The sequence below is a fragment of the Euleptes europaea genome, chromosome 1 (assembly GCF_029931775.1).
Source record: "Euleptes europaea isolate rEulEur1 chromosome 1, rEulEur1.hap1, whole genome shotgun sequence".
Classification (NCBI taxonomy): Eukaryota; Metazoa; Chordata; class Lepidosauria; order Squamata; family Sphaerodactylidae; genus Euleptes; species Euleptes europaea.
The window spans coordinates 135861063-135878514 of NC_079312.1; the positions used below are offsets into that span (position 1 = coordinate 135861063).

The following is a 17452-nucleotide window of genomic DNA, read 5'->3' on the forward strand; positions in this document are numbered from 1 at the left end:
GACCGGACAGCCATGCCTCACTCCTCGCGGTGGGGAGAAGGAAGGGGGGAGGGATGGAGGAGTCCCCTCTCTGCCAAACCAAGGCGCGCAGCCGGGTGGCAAGAAAAGACGGGGGGTGGCAGCAGCTGAGGGGCTCTTGTCGTTCTCCGGCCACCGCCGCAATGGTGGGAGGTGGGGACGGCGCTGGGGTGAGAAGGAGGAAGGGCCACTCCTTCCTCTCTCGGAGACCCGCTGCTTCGGCCGGCCTAGGGCGCTGCTTCCGCACGTGGGAAGAGCCGCACTCAGGGGCCCAAAGAGCCACTTGCGGCTCGGGAGCCGCGCTTTTGCGACCCCTGAGCAAGGGCAATGGGTTGCATCTCTCATCATGGCCAGATCTGGGGGGGGGGGCGAGGGGAGCAGCTACCCCGGTGCAGGCAGAGAGGGGGTGCCCGGCTGCTGCACACACCACACCATTGCCCTCTGTGGCACATAGCAGATGGGGCGGCAGCCTTCACGCATCACCTGCACGGAAAATGCCATCCTGCCTTGGCCATGCCCACCCTTCCCTCCCAGCCCAGGGTGGCCACCCACAGTGCATGTGAGTGATTGGCAGAGTCCTGCTCTGCACCGCTAGGCTCCCTGACATGCTCAGGCCATGTGAGCGGGTAGGTGTGTGTGTGCACTGCAATCTCCCAGGCATTGGCAGCTCTGCAATAACCTTTGTAAACTGCTGGTCTTCAAGAGGCTTCATGCCGCCCCCAAAGGCTCTGCTGTACATGCGTCCGAGGAACAGGGAGATCCGCACACCTCCATGAAGCCCGTTGCATAGAGCTGCGTCATCCTGCCCACCAAGTAGTTGAGGGCTCACCTTCCTCCCTTGCCGGCCACACCCTGGCTTGTGCTGCTCTTTGCAGGAGCGATCAGGTGCCCAGAGCCCCTTTTTTGCTGGGCGCTCAGCTGCAGCGTATCAAATCAAAGGACAGTGAGGTTGGCCTTGATTATGCAGGGATTGCCTTTGTAGGGACCTGCGGCTTCAATCACCACACATCATCTCCACTACCTTTAACCAACATCCTAAGCATACTCCCAGATCTTCTAGCTGCTGCCACTGGCCACTATACTGCAAGCCTGAAGACAGCAAGACCACCATTTTTGCAAGTAATTGAGCCTGCCATATTTCTGGCCACTGGTCCCAGAGAGGGTCTGATCCCTTCAGATCACAGACACCTCCAATCTTGCTGGCTACTGTCAGCCAGTTTTTTCCCTTTCTCTTTCTGGGGCCTTGTAGTCACTTCCTTTCAGCCACGTCCTAGTCCCTACCTCCCTTAGCTTACTCTGGAGGCAGCCTCAGCGGTCCATCTAGGTAAGCTCTTTCTTCCAAATGACACATGTGCTGGCTGTCATTCCTCCTGCTTGCTGTTTAGTTATTACCCTTGGGGGGCCTGTCTTGTTTTTCCCTCTGCTCTGCAGCTATGGCACTACACCTCTGTGGGCTGCATCCATGCCCCCCGATTCTCCCTCAGATTTAAGGTGCTCTGGAGCATCACACCCCTTTTTTATTAGAGAGTTTCTCTAGCCCTGTGCAGGTGACCCATCCACATGTTGATTGACTGTGCAGAGGGAGAGCAGGCATGAGTGTGCTGCCCAGTGCAAACATGCGGAGGCAGTGCCTAGGAATACCCCACCCACCCTATGGCCAGTGGCATTGATTTCTGAATGTCGCTCATCATGAGTAGTGAGCATGCAGGCAGGCAGGCACTTCCTCTTTATGTTCACACTGTGTAGATGACTTGGTGATGGCACGTAGGCAGGTACTGTGTACCATCTGTCCCTCTCCATGTGGTGAGTCAGCCTGAGGATGGGTCATCTGCACACGGCTTCTGAATATGGCCAATAAAATGAATTGGTGGAGATGAAATCTGGCATATCCAAGGTTTCAGGAACATAGTGACTCCAATCTGGTAAAAGCTCTTTGATACAACCCCGTTTCTACTTTGTGTTGATGGAACAGTTAATGTAAAGAGGTTTTAATCACATAGTACTTAAGTGGTTTTGAGTTGAACGAAATTAGCATAATTAAGTGCTGGATTGATACTGGAGTCATTACAGGGCTGAGGTGTCATTCACTAAAATGGACTTTGCTTTGCCAGCCTTTGGGGGATTACCTATCTGGCGCCTGCTAGGGTTCTTGCAAGGAATGCTGGACTACACAGATCTTGGTTTGCTGAGGTTCCGCAAGATGCTTCCTATACCATTAAGTGAGAATGCACCCTTAGGATCACTCACCCAAGTTTGCGTTGTTACTTTGTGAACCTAACACACATCAGTGAACCAAAAGTGTGATTATTCATAGATAACAGATAAGATAATGCAGAAGTGTGATTATTCATTAACAATTCACACAGGTCAACACAAAAATGTAGATCTTGGCCGGTTTCTCACTTTCTGGCATTCCCTACCCATGCAAAGAAGGAATCCCCAAACCAGGCTGCTGATTCAGGTTCATCACTTCGAAAAAAGTCACAGAAAACAGATAAAGGAGATCTTTTCTCCTGCCTCACCCCACTTATCTTAGTTACCCCATCAATCCAAGCATATTTATCCTCCTTGCAGGCCTTCGCCTGTGGCAGCAACTCTGGTTCCTCCTCCAAAAGCTTTAGGGTGTCCAGCAGCTCGTTAAGGGTCACTTTGGACTGCGCCTGGCTTGCGGCCGTGATCATCGTCTCCAGATCTTCACTGGCCATCTTTCCAGAGCTGACATCCTAGGCAATAGAGGGAATCCGTGCATGGTAAGATGGCACAAATAATGCTAAATGGACAGAATCGCTAATGTTTCATTCAAATGAAGGGGCAGAGGAAGTTTTGCAAGGGAATTTATTCCCTAGCCAAACAAAATTCCTTCACAGAAAAACTGGGAATTGTTCAAACAAGGAAGTGAGATAGTAAAAAAAAAAAAAAATAAGGCTACACTTTCAGAAGAATGAGAAGACAAAAGGCAGCACCTGTGGCTGCTCTTCAGGTAGTTTGTTTTGTCCTGGGATAGAGAGACATGCCATGGTAGTGTTTTCTTCTACATCTGTAGCTGCCAAGTTGAAGTTAGCATCTGCAAATAACAAAAACAGCAACTGCAACAGCAGGCACACCATACTCATGAAAATTTCATGGCTTAGTGTTTTACAGATGTTCAAATGTTTCTGGAGCAATAAAGATTTTCAGTATTAGGATGGGAGCCTTCTCCATCACATGCAGAAAGGCAGAGTTTGGTAAACTTTAACTGCTACAGCTCACTAGCCTCTACAGCTATACCACAAGGAGAAAAACAGATGTGCATCACATTGGACTCCTCCTTGCCAGCATCTTCTCCTATAACACTGCTAGCTTGCTTGTATAATCTGTATTTCTCTTATAACATTCTTTGCCCTATATTTATCTCTAGCATGATACAATGCATTTGTTTCTCATCTCTGTTTTTTTGGACTTGGAAACCTGTATGATCAAACAGCATTTGTTAATAATAGCTAGGAATCCGATATCATTATTTTGTCAACAAGGTCCACATTAGTGCACAGGGGTTGGACAGCAGGGACATTCTGGTGACCTCTGGACCTATATTTTCCCCAATCTGCCAGTACTTCTCACCTGCATTGTTGGCTTTGATTACGCTGTTGGCAGGGCTGCTATTCTTCACAGAGCCAGCCTTCCCAGGCTTTCTTCTTCCTGCTTTCTTGCTTTCTTTCATAACTGCCAGCTCCTCCTCAACCAAGCGTTGCCTATCTAAGACTTTTTGGGCCCGTTTCTGCTGCAATTCCTAGAACAAACAATTGGGTGTGAAAGCTCTACCCTCATTTACTTGCTCCTCCAAAATGAAGCACCAGTAAACATGCCTGACCTAACTTTTAGTTGAGCGTAACAGACCAACAACACCCTCCCAAATGCGCAAAGCTCATACTGAGCCTGTACCTGTATGGCTGCTCTCCTGGCCAGACGTGCCTTCTCCTCTCGAATTTTTCTCCGCTCTTCATCTCGCTTCCGTTGCAAATTCAAGATGTTGCTCTCCTCTGTGAGTTGCTGCTGCCTTTCCTTAGGTGATACACAACAGTACAGATCAGTCCAAGTTATCAGCATTCTCTTCACTACAGAGTTCAGCTGGCTGTTTGCCCCACCTCCCTGATCAAACCCTTTAGTTCACCCCAAGGGAGATTCTAACTCAGGGGTCCCCAATGTGATAAACATGGGCACCTGCTGACACCTCTCCTGGTGCCTGTCAAGTGTTTTTAGAAAGTGGGCAGGTCAAGTGGGGCTTTTGCCCAGCAAGGGTTCTGATTGGCTGTGCAGGTTTTTAAAAACATTGCTTTGGTAGCAGCTGCCACTACTGCACAAGGAACTTCACTGTGGCAGCCATTTTGTGGTTGGCTCCATCTACTGTGCCCGCCATGATGTGTCAGAATTCCAAAGGCGCCCATAGGCTCAAAATGATTGAGAACTCCTGTTCTAACTTGTAAGGGTATTTTAAAATTATTTTTAGTCACATCATATCATAAAAGTTATTGCGATATTTGACCAGTATAACAAAAGTTATCAATTATTTTTAGTCAATTATATCCTGATTTCTATTGACAAGAAAAATCTACAAGGGATTATGAATACCAGACATTAAGGTATTCTTAATTATCTATCATCTGGGTCTATTAAGACCAATGAATAATAAATAGAGCGGCTATACCCCCCAGTACAGTGATTAATATTTATTTATCTTCACTGTGGCAGCCATTTTGTGGTTGGCTCCATCTACTGTGGCAGCCGTTTTGTGGCAGCCATTTTGTGGCTGTGCCCGCCGTGATGTGTCAGAATTCCAAAGGTGCCCACAGGCTCAAAATGATTGGGGACTCCTAACTTGTAAGGGTATTTTAAATTTATTTTTAGTCATATCATATCCAGATTTCAATTGTCAAGAAATATCTAAAAGGGGTTATGATTATCAGACATTAAGGTATTCTTAATTATCTATCATCTGGGTCTATTAAGACAAATGAATAATAAATAGAGCGGCTACACCCCCCAGTACAGTGACTGATATTTATTTATATCCCGCCTTTCTCCCCAATGGGGACCCAAAGCAGCTTACATCCTTCTCCTCTCTTCCATTTTATCCTCACAACAACCCTGTGAGGTAGGTTAGGCTGAGAGTCTGTGTCTGGCCCAAGGTCACACAGTGATTTTCCATAGCAGAGCGGGGATTTGAAACTGGGTAAATATATATTAAGAAGTTCCAGATGATATACCCCTGATCATGTTAGATACAAGACAATTAACATATTCATAGTTCTGCTACTATAGGACAAAGAATAACAAAGACATTGCAACAGTCTTGCATGAATTATGACCTGACTACTGTTGAGGCTGAGACTATTTTCAGTTTTGACAAAAAAATTTAACATACGAAGAGCTGTGAGGTTTGGATTATTTTAGAACAGTCCCAAGATTCAATTCTGCATAAAGGAGTATAGTAAATCTCTATGAATTAGGGTTTTTGTTTGTTCGAAGACAAGCTCCTTTCTCCCAAAGCTGTGAAGAAAAACCACATCTGGTGAAATATATCAGAGATGGGCTCAGCAGACCCATGCAGATTTAACAAGGACAACGTAGGCATTGGGGTTCTGCATATCTGCTCTTCCCTACCTTCTCCCTACCGTCCCCTCACATCTTTCCCTGTACTCTACAGTACAGTCAACCCATATTCATACTCTCTACTTCTCACCAAACAATTGCACATACCGTATTTTTCGCTCCATAAGACACACTTTTTTCCTCCTCAAAAGTGAGGGAAAATGTCTGTGCGTCTTATGGAGTGAATGCCGGCTGGGCGCGTGCGCGTTGGCGCGAGCTGGCGTTCCCCGCCCCGACGGCCAGCTGGGAGGCGGGCGGGGCCGCACAGAGCCGGCTGGGCACATGCGCCGGCTCGCGCCGTCCCAACGTGCACGCACCCAGCTGGCTTTGTGCGGCCCCGCCCGCCTCCCAGCTGGCCGTCGCGGTGGGGAATGCCGGCTCGCGCCGTCCCGACGTGCACGCGCCCAGCCGGCATTCACTCCATAAGACAAGTTTTTAGAGGAGGAAAACAAAATTTTTTCTTGTTTTCCTTTTCTAAAAACTAGGTGCGTCTTATGGTCAGGTGCGTCCTATGGAGCGAAAAATACGGTACTTTGAAAATTTCCTCAGGAAAACAGTATGAGAGACACAATAAAGGCAAATATCCACACATATGTAAATATGCATAATTCGTTTAGGTTTCCTTTGTAAGAATCTGGATGGGGGACATCCAATACAAAAATACACAGCCCTGGGTAGTCTGCAGAAAACAAGCCCTTTTGTTTAGTCTAGAAATGGCTGGTATAATAAAAGGTTATTGCTTCTGAAGAACAAATGTCAGGGACAGGCTTCGAGGTACTGTTTCACAGCCATGCCACCAGATAGGTCAAAATGATGTGTCTACTGGGAATAATCCTGACAACCTGTGTCTGGCTCATTCAGCCCCTTAAATTTAGCCTTCACTTCAGCCTTCAATAGCTTGCTGTATAATATATAAATCCTTACCAAGCCCTCAGGACTTTGTGAAGCTCTGCTGGCATGATAAAAAGGATATGTCCTTCTTGGGGAACAAACAATATGTTTGCTCTGTTTTCCGCAGGGTAGGAGTGTACGGGAGGCTTCATAAAATACCCATTTGATTAGGGACTGTGGCCTGTACTGCTGTGTACAACTTGCTGTAAGGAAGATCCTATTATGTAACTTTCACACTGCCACGTGTAATCTGCCTCGAGTCCCTATGAGAAAGGCGGACTAGAAATGACATAAATAAATAAATATGCAAAGCAAACCTCTCTTTTGGAAGTTAGTAAGCGCCCAAGCTGGGTCATGCCTTCTTTGTGCCTCTGCGAGTGCCTTCTGTACCACCGCTGGATGGTCACGGCAGCCAAGTTGACCTGGTTAATGAACCTGAAGGGGTAGGAAAAGGTTTCAGCAATAACAAGCTGTCTCTGACCTAAAGAAAAGCCACACTCTGTCTCTGCCTACCAGAGTCCTATGTCCATTTCTTCTTGGCTTCTGCCAAACATGGGGTACAACACCCAAACAACTTAGCCATTCCAGAGGGGTATATTTCTGACAAGCATAGAAGAGAACCAGGACCTAATCTGGAGTTAATCAGTGCTATTTTACAGGAATTATGATGATGAAATTTATATATCCTGCCTGTCTGCCCTCACAAGGGCCATCAAGACAGCTAACAAATTAAAACATACATAATAAAAACACATATTAAAACTAACCGAAAACACACACATCATTAAAACAATTAAATGCAGAGCTAAAATACATACAAGGACATAAAAACAATTAAAACATTATTCAGAAAGGAGGGATCACTGGGCAAATAAAAGAAAAAGTCTTCACACACTAGTGGAAGACAAAAGAAGGGAACAGACAAATTTCCCTGGGGAGAGAGTTTCAGGGTTTTGGTGCAATGACTGAGAAGGCCCTCTCTCAGGCTGCCACCCACCAAATCTCAGAAGGTAGGGGCACCTAAAGCAGAGCCTCTGAAGATGACTGTAGTGGTCAAGCAGGTTCATAAAGGCGTAGGTATGTTAGTACCAAACCATACAGGTCTTTAAATATCAACACTAGCCCCTTGAATTCTGCCTGGAAACAAACTGCGAGCCAGTGTACATGGGCCAAGACTGGAGTGCTATGGTTCCTACGACCTACTCCAGACAACATCCTAGAAGCAGCATTCTTCACCAACTGAAGTTTCCAAACACTTCTCAAGGTCAGTCATAAGTAGAGCGCATTGCACTAATTTAATCTAGGAGTAACTAGGGCATGCACCACAGTGGTCAGATCTCTTCTGCCCAGGAAAGGCCACAGCTGGCCAACCAATCAAAGTGAAAATAAGCGGCACCCCTGGCCACAGCTGTCACCTGCTTACCCAGCAGTAGGACCGATCCAAAAACACCCCCAGACTACGGACCTGTTCCTTCAAGGGGAGTGCAACCCCATCCAGAAGGAGAGACCCCTTAAATCCCAGGTCAGACCTTCTGCTTACCAATAGCACTTAAGAAAATCCTTTGAAAGATCTGACCTATTAATTGGAAATAGCTAGATGCACACCAGTTAAACTGCCAACAAGCTATGCACCCTATCTCTTTCTGAACTACTGTGTGGCTTCCTCTTAATGAATCTACTAACCCTTTCCTCCTGTTCTCTCTTCCCTCACCAGTCAGGTTTCATGCTTACCGTTCAGCCTCCTCCTCTGACACTTCCTGCCTCCGGAGGGGGATGCTGCTGCTGGTGTTATTGTTCCGAGCCAAGATGTTACTGCTGGAAAAGTTCTTCTGGGACTTCATGTAGCTGCTGCTCTCTGTGTCTTCATTGGAGGTGGCTTTGATAATGTTGCTAAAGAAGGAAGACAAGACTCCAGTCAGAAGCCTCAAATTGGACCTCAAGTATGCAAACTGTATCATGTACAGCAGGGGAAATCTCGCTGGAACAATCTGCCAGTTTTCCAGATTGTGGAATACAGCACAACACACTGGGAGAAGAAACTGCTCTTTGCCCATTTTCACAACACTTTTCTGTTCTCTGAAGGAAAACATAATTTTACAACTACTGAGTCCCCTTTTACATAAATACAAAGAGGGTAATGAACATGTTGAGAGTAGGAGCATCCAGCCACACAGTACAACTTATTAGCCACCAATCCATTAAGAATGCTCTTGTGCTCTCATGTGCATTTACACTTGCCCTGGGCAAGCCATAACAATGTGCTGGAAATAGAAAGAAAATTAACATTTAGCATATGGTAAAGGAAGCTCCCTTTTGGCTCACATCTAGCCCACTTACAAGAGAAAAATGAAAATTTACACCAGCAAGAATACAGTACTGGAACTCCCACCATGTCTTTTGACACTAAAAATCAGCTGCATGTGTGTAGGGGACTTGCATCTCCAGCACCACCTGGGACTGCTTTTTAAGATACAGGGACACATGCAGAATTCCAGTCACCCACATGTAGCCTGACCCTTAGAAATATGCTTAGCTTTCTTTGTGGGACTTGTCATTCAAGACTTGTAGGTGGTCATTCAGGATACTGAAGGTTAACATTTATTCTTCCCAATTTTTCCGTACTTAGATATGTCTTCTTTTGTCAAACCTTCTCTAATTCTTATATTTGCTTGTATTGGAAATGCAGGACAAGCTGTTACAATCAGGCCTTCTAACTGCTCCCTAGTTAAAGGACTCATTGAAAGGACAGCTTTAACAGATATATCTGAGGACTTACTTCAGGGACGTTGTGGGCTGGTTGGAGCTCTTGGGAGCAGGGGTCTTGTCTGCAGTGGAGTAGTTGTTATGCACCATGGTGGTGACACTGTTGCCCATGGCTCCTTTGTTACTCCTCACAAAAGAGAAAGACAACATTAGCAATTTTTTTTTGTAAAAACACTTTTTTCATCCATCCAAAGAGACAACCACTCAAAGCTTTACCAACTACGCCACCCCCTCGTTCAATATGTAAAGCGTAGCCCTGGAACACATTATCTAATGGATTCTCCTGTCCCATCATCATGAACAGATTCGACGCACAAATGTTTAGGGAAAGCACCAATTACTTTTATGTGGTTCAGAAAGAGCAAAGGCCATGATGACAAAAAGTTTGAGACAGGCTAGCCAGGTCATGTCCCAAAGTTCTTGACTACCCTTTTAGAAGTTGCAAAGCAATTGATAAAAATGCAGATACACTGGCTTGGACCCTATACCTTCTTTCCATTTCTGCTGCGGAGAGCACTTTCCTCTGGTGCTAGGCACTTCTGCTCGTACAAAGCCAGTGACTTTCAAGGAGCTGGAAAGTGCCTAGCATAAGAGGAAAGCATTCTCCCCAGCAGCGGACCACCTTTGCAATGAAGAATGAGAAGTATGAATGGAAAGTAGGTTTAGCAGCCAAGCCTGTCTTTTCCTGCCCGGCTGCTCCCCTAGTTCCTTGATCCATGCTTCCCTTCTGCTTCTTGTGGAGCAAAAGCCCCCTTCCCACAGAAGGTGGAAAAAAAGCAGGACACACAGTGGCTGCATTCTCTCTCAGTGCAATGGTGCTTTTAGAGGGCCATGTACCACCTCTAAGACTTGACATCCAGAATGTGGAACAGAAGAGCCATGACTAAGGCAACTGGGTGTGTTTAGCTTACAGAAGCACTTTTTGCAAACATACAGAGGCCTGCTACATGCTGGATGAAAGTTATGCTCTGTAGTCACTGAAAGACAGGATAATGGACGTCTATGGCCAAAACATACAGGAGAAGCACAAGGAAGGAACTTTCAGCAAAATGTAGTAGCCAGCTAGTTACCCTAGATTTCTAAAAAAAAAGGTGCAATATCTCCACTGCTGAAAGTTTTGGATGAATGTAAGTTAGAATGGCATGTTTTATTGGTGCAATCAGCAATTTCCCCAGCAAGTTGCTAATTTCCTGAGTTAGACTGATGCCCAGGAAGGTAAGATGTGTGCTGTTCACACTCACATCTCTCTTGGTCATTAGACTTTAACATAGATTGCTTTGCTGCTGCTCTCCCCAATATTATGTGCTGGAGACAAAGTTAGAAATATGTATATGTGATATTGAGCCGTACACTCTAGCAGGGGAAATGCTGGGATACAACTCTCTGTTGCAAAGCGGTAGTGAACTCTTCCCACAGAGACAAGTCCGTTTTGGATAAACTTTACTCAGGATGTCAATCTGCAGCTCTCATAAGACTATAAGCCCTTTCATAAATGCTACCATATCTTCAGCTATTCCAGCAATAGCGCTAGCAGAGCTCCCATCAGTCAAATGTAAGAGTATTTTTAATGTGAAACCTCAGAAGCTAAGCTTGGTTACCAATATGCCTTTCTAACCTGTTATTGGCAGTGAAGTTGGCTGCAAGTGGCACACAGATTTCTTTCTTCCTCATGCTTGTGGAGGCCTCCTTGGAGCTGGACTGAACAGGAAAGGTTCTAGGCTGCTCATCCTGCACAATGTAACCAGAAATAAACATGAGAGGAAGCCAATATCATTGAATACAATAATATGCATCCAGATACTTCAATAAGGGTCCTTGTTTAAACACACGATCCACAACAGTCCCTCCATGATTTTCACCAAATCTAAGCCAATGCAAATTGATCCCATATAACATGCCAATGCCTGCTGGAGACCCAACACCTTCCAAAAGTGATGGCAATGTAGCAGACTACACTGGAATTGTCTGGGTAGGACTAGGGGCATTTCCCAACCAATAACTGGTGTTAGAGGTACTTCTGTGTGCCTGACACTCACAAGCTAAACAGGGACCAAGTTAACCACGGTGTCAACTACTGCTCATCCAAGCATCTCAGTGGGAGTAAGCAGGGCCAGTGCAGACTGCACAGTACAAGAGTAGTAGCTGGACGACACTCCCCCCACCCATCCCACTCTTTCATGGAGCTCACATTTATAGTCTAGAGCTTCAGACTTAGATCTGCCTTGGTGGAAAATGCTGCTTAGACGCAGCCTAGAGCCCTTTCCAGACAACAGCAGGTCATACTGTATTAGCATTAGATCCAACCCAGAGTAGTGGAGAATATCACATCCTGATGATATGAATGAGGGAGGGCAGTAACCTTCCCACTATTTTAAACAAAAAGATGGACATCTCTGTGTTGTAGAGGAGGATTGGGCAGCAGTTGCCCATGATGCTCACACAACCACATTTTATTAACCACTGCAAAAGCACAGCTGCCGTGGGGGGGGGGGGGAGTATGTTTTCCAGTGACAGAGCATTGCTGTTTGAATGCCGTGAGAGAACAAATTTATCCACAACAGATATTAACTGGGGGGAAAGGTTTTGGATCCTTTGCAAGTGACGCTACAAAGTGTAAAAATAAATGGGCTCATAACACAGATTTCCTCTGCTCATCATTCTCAATTTTATTATGAGTCAGTCATCCTTCCTCTGAAATTATTACTTCATTCACAATTTTCAAAAAATGTATTTCAAGCTTTATGTACATTTCTGACACCTGCCAAGTCAGCATTCATGAGTCTCAGCAGCCAAGACTAGTCATTGCTATTGGATCATACTCAAAATTGGATGGTATTGGATCATGCTCAGAATTGGATGAGACTGCTCAGATGGTTGAAATTGACTTCTGTAAAGGTAAATGGGAATGTGACTTATTGAACAATACAATACCCAGATTCACATATACACCAAGGTATCAGGTACCGTATTTTTCGCTCCATTAGACGCACCTGACCATAAGACGCACCTAGTTTTTAGAGGAGGAAAACAAGAAAAATCTTGTTTTCCTCCTCTAAAAACTTGTCCAGATGTGCACGTGCCCAGCCGGCTCTGTGCGGCCGCCCGCCTCCCAGCTGGCCGTCGGGACGGGGAACGTCCCGACTAGGGCTGTTGAAAAAAAACATTTGGGTTGGTGGCTCTTTAAACTGCTCCCCGCTGGCAGCGAGGAGCAGTTTAAAGAGCCACCCCTTCTCTTGGGAGTCCAGGGAAGGGGGGCAGCGGTCTTTAAACTGCTCCCTGCTGCCAGGACTGGCAGCAGGGAGCAGTTTAAACAGCCACCGCCCACTCTCCCGGGATGCTGAGATGCATGAAGGAGTGGACAGACGGCTGGGGAAAAAAGGGGAAGACGCGCCAGATCAGCTGGCTGCGCCCCCGGCCCTCCAAGTGACAGCAGCAGCAGGGAGGAGTGGGAGGGAGAGCGAAGGGGGCAAGGGGGGCATCGGAAGGAGGAAGGATCCTCGCCCCCAGAGGGACAGGCCGGTTTTAAACGGCTGAGACCGGACAAGGAGAAAAGGGGGACAGAGGGAAGAAAAGGGGGGGCTGGCTGCTCAGCCCCCTGGCGGGCCTGGCAAGCCCAAAGGACACTGGGAAGGACAAAGGGAAGGAGGGGAATGAGAGGAACGGATGGAAGGAATGGAAGGAGTGGAGTTGGGGCCGGAGATGGAAAAGGGGTGGGGAAGAGATGCACATTGCATGGGAAAAGCCCATAGGAGCAAAAGAGATGGAAAAAGGGGGGGGGAAGAGATGCACATTGCATGGGAAAAGCCCATAGGAGCAAAAGAGATGGAAAAGGGGGGGGGAGAGATGCACATTGCATGGGAAAAGCCCATAGGAGGGGGGGAAGAGATGCACATTGCATGGGAAAAGCCCATAGGAGCAAAAGAGATGGAAAGGGGGGGAGGAAAGAGATGCACATTGACTCAATAAAGGAAGCCATAGCCCTCAGTTTGCAAGACCTGAGCAAGGCTGTCAAAGATAGGACATTTTGGAGGACATTGATTCATAGGGTCGCCATGAGTCAGAAGCCACTTGACGGCACTTAACACACACACAAGAGCTGTGTAAAATTATGGTATAAAATTGGAAAGACCCCAAACATATTCACGGAGTTGTCCTCCTTAGGAACAGAATGATTAAATGTTGGTACTGATCCTAACAGTACCTTCCACTGTGCCCTTCCTGATATGCCCTTACCAGAATATTCCATGTGGTTTTCTTTTCTGGAGAAACTTTGCTCAAACTTGCTAATTTCTTTCTTCCACCTGAGCTGCTATCAAATAAAGTCAGAAAGTCTCCATGCTGCTCCACACCGCTGAAAAGCAAAAAAAATTAAATTTTTTTTTAACAGGATTCATGGAGAGCTATATTTCTTGGACAGTTTCCAGGAAGCATCTACAGTGCATAACAGTAGAACCCATTAATCCCACACACTATGCTTAGGTTTCCAGAGCATGGAGGAAGGCCTTACGGATATTCCCAGAAAGTGCTCTGAAAGAGAAGCATGAACCAAATAGGCTCTGTAAGGTTCTATGAACTAATGCAGGTTTTCTGGCTTTTCACTAAGCAATTTATTTAGGACTCACTTGAAGGCACCATTCACTTGCTGATTAACCTGAGTTGTGCTGTTGGATCTTCGTAAATTGTTCATGGCTCTGGAGGTGCCACACCCTGCATCTTCCTAGTGGACAGAAAAAAGAACATGCCAACAATACTTCAAGATACAGGACTGGTTCCCAAATAGATGCTTCTGGGACAAAAGGCTCCTTTTCCCCTAGATCAGGGGTCCTCAAACTTTTTAAACAGGGGGCCAGTTCACTGTCCCTCAAACACTGTTGGGGGCCGGACTGTTTCGGGGGAGGAGGCGGTGGCGCGAGGGGGCTCTCCGGAAAAGCATCCTCCTTACAAGCCCGGTCATTCCCCCTGTAGTGGTTAAGAGTGGTGGTTGGGAGCGGAGACTCTAGAGAACCGGGTTTGATTCCCCACTCCTCCACGTGAGAAGCGGAGGCTAATCTGGTGAACCTGGTTGGTTTCCCCACCCCTACACACGAAGCCAGCTGGCTGACCTTGGGCAAGTTACAGCTCTGTTAGCGCTCTCTCAGCCCCACCTGCCTCACAGGGAGTCTGTTGTGGGAGGGTATGGGAAGGGGATTGTAAGGCAATTTGAGTCTCCCTTTAGTGGTAGAGAAAGTTGGCATGTAAAAACCAAGGCCATTTATTCATGGAAGGGTTTGCCTTGGATTTGCCGCTCTCCAGATGCACATTTTCCCCATCCGAATTCTCCAAACTCTCCCCGGGGGTGGGGGGAATTTACTTTTGAGTTCTGAGAATTCGGATGGGGAAAATGTGCATCTGGAGAGCGGCAAATCCAAGGCAAAACCTCCTGTGCATAAATGGCCACAAGTCTTTTTCTTCTCCCTGGAGATATGCCCAGCCCCCCCCCCCCAAGGGGCCCCTACAATTACCTCCAGGCCACAAGGATACCCCCAGGAGGAGAGAGAGCCCCGAGCCGTGAGAACGCTGCCAACTGTGGCCAAAACAGGAACGCCAGGACAGGAAGGGGGCAACTGGGCGGCATGCGAGGCAGCAAGACGCCTCGCGCACCCAGGAAAGGAGGTTTTGGGCCTGGGAGGGAGAGGGGGAAGGGGGCGACCGGGCGGCACGCGAAGCAGCAAGATGCCTTGTGTGCCCAGGAAAGGGGTTTTGGGCTGGAGAGGGAGCAGGGAAGGGGGCGACTGGGGCGGGAGGGAGGCTTCCAGTTGTGCGTACACAGCCAGGAAGCCCAGAAAAGCTCTGGGGAGGGGGGCAAGGGGGGGACTGGCTTCCTTGGTCCCCGGGCCGGACAAAAGCCCTCCGGGGGCCGGATCCGGCCCTCGGGCCTTAGTTTGAGGACCCCTGCCCTAGATGCTAAGAACATCCCTAAGATGATGATTTTATCTTAGCACCTACAATGATAGGATGGCAAATACTTCATGAAGGCAAGTTAAACGATGTGCTTGTCGAGGCTTCTTAGCTACTTGTTGCATTTTTTAAAAAGACAGGACAAGGGGACACTGATATAAATCAACATAGAACAGAAAAGAATATACAAAATAGGAACTTTGGATCTACCGTGAAGGTTCCTTCTACTCCAAGGAAGGGAGGGCATCTTAGCATAGGTGACTCCCACCAATCAATTGAGGTGACAGGTCATAATTCCAAACTTTGTGTCTCCAGTGGTGGGGGTATCCTGCAGGACTGCCACCTGGGCACCTTCACATATCATCATTTAACCCATTTAACACCGGCAGCCTTGGCAGATAGGTCTTCCTACTAGTTGTTCAGGCTAAATATGTCAGCCATTCCCATCCCAGATGGGAGCAACTGCTTTCGTATATCCCAGTGCTTAAATGTCCTCCCCCTCAGAATGAGAAAGGAACGTTAGACTTACTGTGAAAGTTCCTTCTACTCTAGGAAAAGAAGGCATATTACCTCCCCCAAATTAAGGGGGGGGAAACACAATTTGGGCTGACTATACTTATGTTGATAAATATGGTGTTAATTTGTCTTCCTGTCTTTTTGCTTATTATCCGCTCTGATCAGAGTTGCACAGTATTCACTTGGCATGTGTGCCTCTCCATTGTTTCTCTTCGAGTTTTAGAAGAAGTTTATTATATGGCTTGGGGAAAACCTGAACTGAGGAGCAGGGTGAGCCCCACCACTGGAAACCAGAAGCTAGGAATTAAGACATGCCTCCTTGATTGATTGGTGGAAATCACCAATGCGAAAATGCCCCCCCCCTTAGAGTGAGAACGTATATATTAAATAAAATACACACTCTCCTCATATTTACCCAATTCTTTAAATGAGTATTGATAAGCTAAATTAGTTGTTTTCATAATGAATCACAACTATAAATTTAAAATAACTTAAAATAGACAATTAGATGGAATTATGTCCCTAAACTGAATGAGATATTAAGCTTTCATTTTGCTCTATTTGACCTGTAAGGTTTGTGGGGAAAGTAGAGGTTGTTGTAAAACTCCAATTCTTGATTTTCCTGGAGGGGAGAATGTAGCATAAGATGGCAATCTATAGCCTGAGAACTAGTTAAAGCAGATACCTTCTCCATTTCTTCCCCAGAAGCCATTTTCCCCCATGAATTTCCTGTGTGTTAACTGAGGAGTTCCATAATATCCCACTGTTTTCTTGTGGCAGGCCAAAGAATTGTAACGTGCCATAGCAGCTTTCTGCTCTAACAGTGGAAGTGGAATGATTATATCTCAGTGCATCCTTGTAATTTAGTGAGATACTTTCTAAGTTCCCTTACCACATATAAACAAATCCTATAGAGGGCTGCTATAGCTTTGTAGATTTTTCTAGTTAAAAATTCTGGCATTACAAAGTGATAATGTCTCTTAGGCAACTCCTGTGCTGGACTTTATTCAAAACAGAGATAGAGCACATTCAACACAGCACACCAAGTTAAAGGCTATTTTTAAATAAAAAATATTTACAAGGGGGGGGGGGAAAGAAACCACATAAAGTACATAGGAAAACAAGCCTTCCACCCCTAATACTCACTAGGATATTCCGCTTTGGCTTGTTTTCTGTGATGACGGAAATGGAGCGAGCAATGTGCTTGCCTGGAGAGGCACTGCTTGGACGTTGAAGCACTTGCATAGGTAGACCTGTAAGGCTAAGATCAACACCATTGGAACTTGTACACTGGAAGGAGGAACTGCTGCCACGGCCACTCTTCATGATAAGCTGGAAGGCAGGAAGTTGTAGAAATACAGTCAATAACAGTGTAAGTGATTCTATTGTACTATATGTCCCCAAATACATTACTCTGAAGAAACCCCTAGCATAGTTCTGGGGCCTCCACTAGATTCATAGGGATTCTAACTTTTTGAAATCTAGCCTTTGTGGTTGAAAAAATCAAACATGAAAAGGAAGATATCCACTGATATGTCTCTGAGAATATGAGGCACAAGAAGATTCTTATAGGGAATAGAACATAGCAATCTTTTCATTTTTCATCCTGTATCTAATTCTTCGAATGGCCCCTGTGTGGAGTGACAGACGCAGAGAATGGGGCCAGGTACAGACAAGAATAATTGTTATACAAACCCGC

General features: G+C 46.3%; 1 protein-coding gene across 6 annotated transcripts in view; it reads right to left on the bottom strand.

Moving 5' to 3' along the window:
- CEP131 (centrosomal protein 131) overlaps positions 1–17098 on the bottom strand; it is a 35725-nt gene extending 18627 nt beyond the window's left edge. For 4 of the 6 annotated variants that reach the window (XM_056858747.1, XM_056858723.1, XM_056858739.1 and 1 more), the window contains exons 1-11: positions 16900–17098; positions 13923–14017; positions 13534–13651; positions 10916–11028; positions 9314–9427; positions 8269–8427; positions 6855–6972; positions 3940–4059; positions 3619–3787; positions 2982–3082; positions 2541–2741 (exon numbers count right to left, since the gene is read on the bottom strand). In XM_056858747.1, the coding sequence (XP_056714725.1) occupies positions 2541–2741; positions 2982–3082; positions 3619–3787; positions 3940–4059; positions 6855–6972; positions 8269–8427; positions 9314–9427; positions 10916–11028; positions 13534–13651; positions 13923–14017; positions 16900–17079 (1488 nt within the window). In that variant the 5' untranslated portion in view covers positions 17080–17098. The remainder of the gene's footprint in view (positions 1–2540; positions 2742–2981; positions 3083–3618; positions 3788–3939; positions 4060–6854; positions 6973–8268; positions 8428–9313; positions 9428–10915; positions 11029–13533; positions 13652–13922; positions 14018–16899) is intronic. The other 2 variants (XM_056858731.1, XM_056858714.1) reach the window with 1 other exon arrangement.
- Positions 17099–17452: the final 354 nt, after the last annotated feature.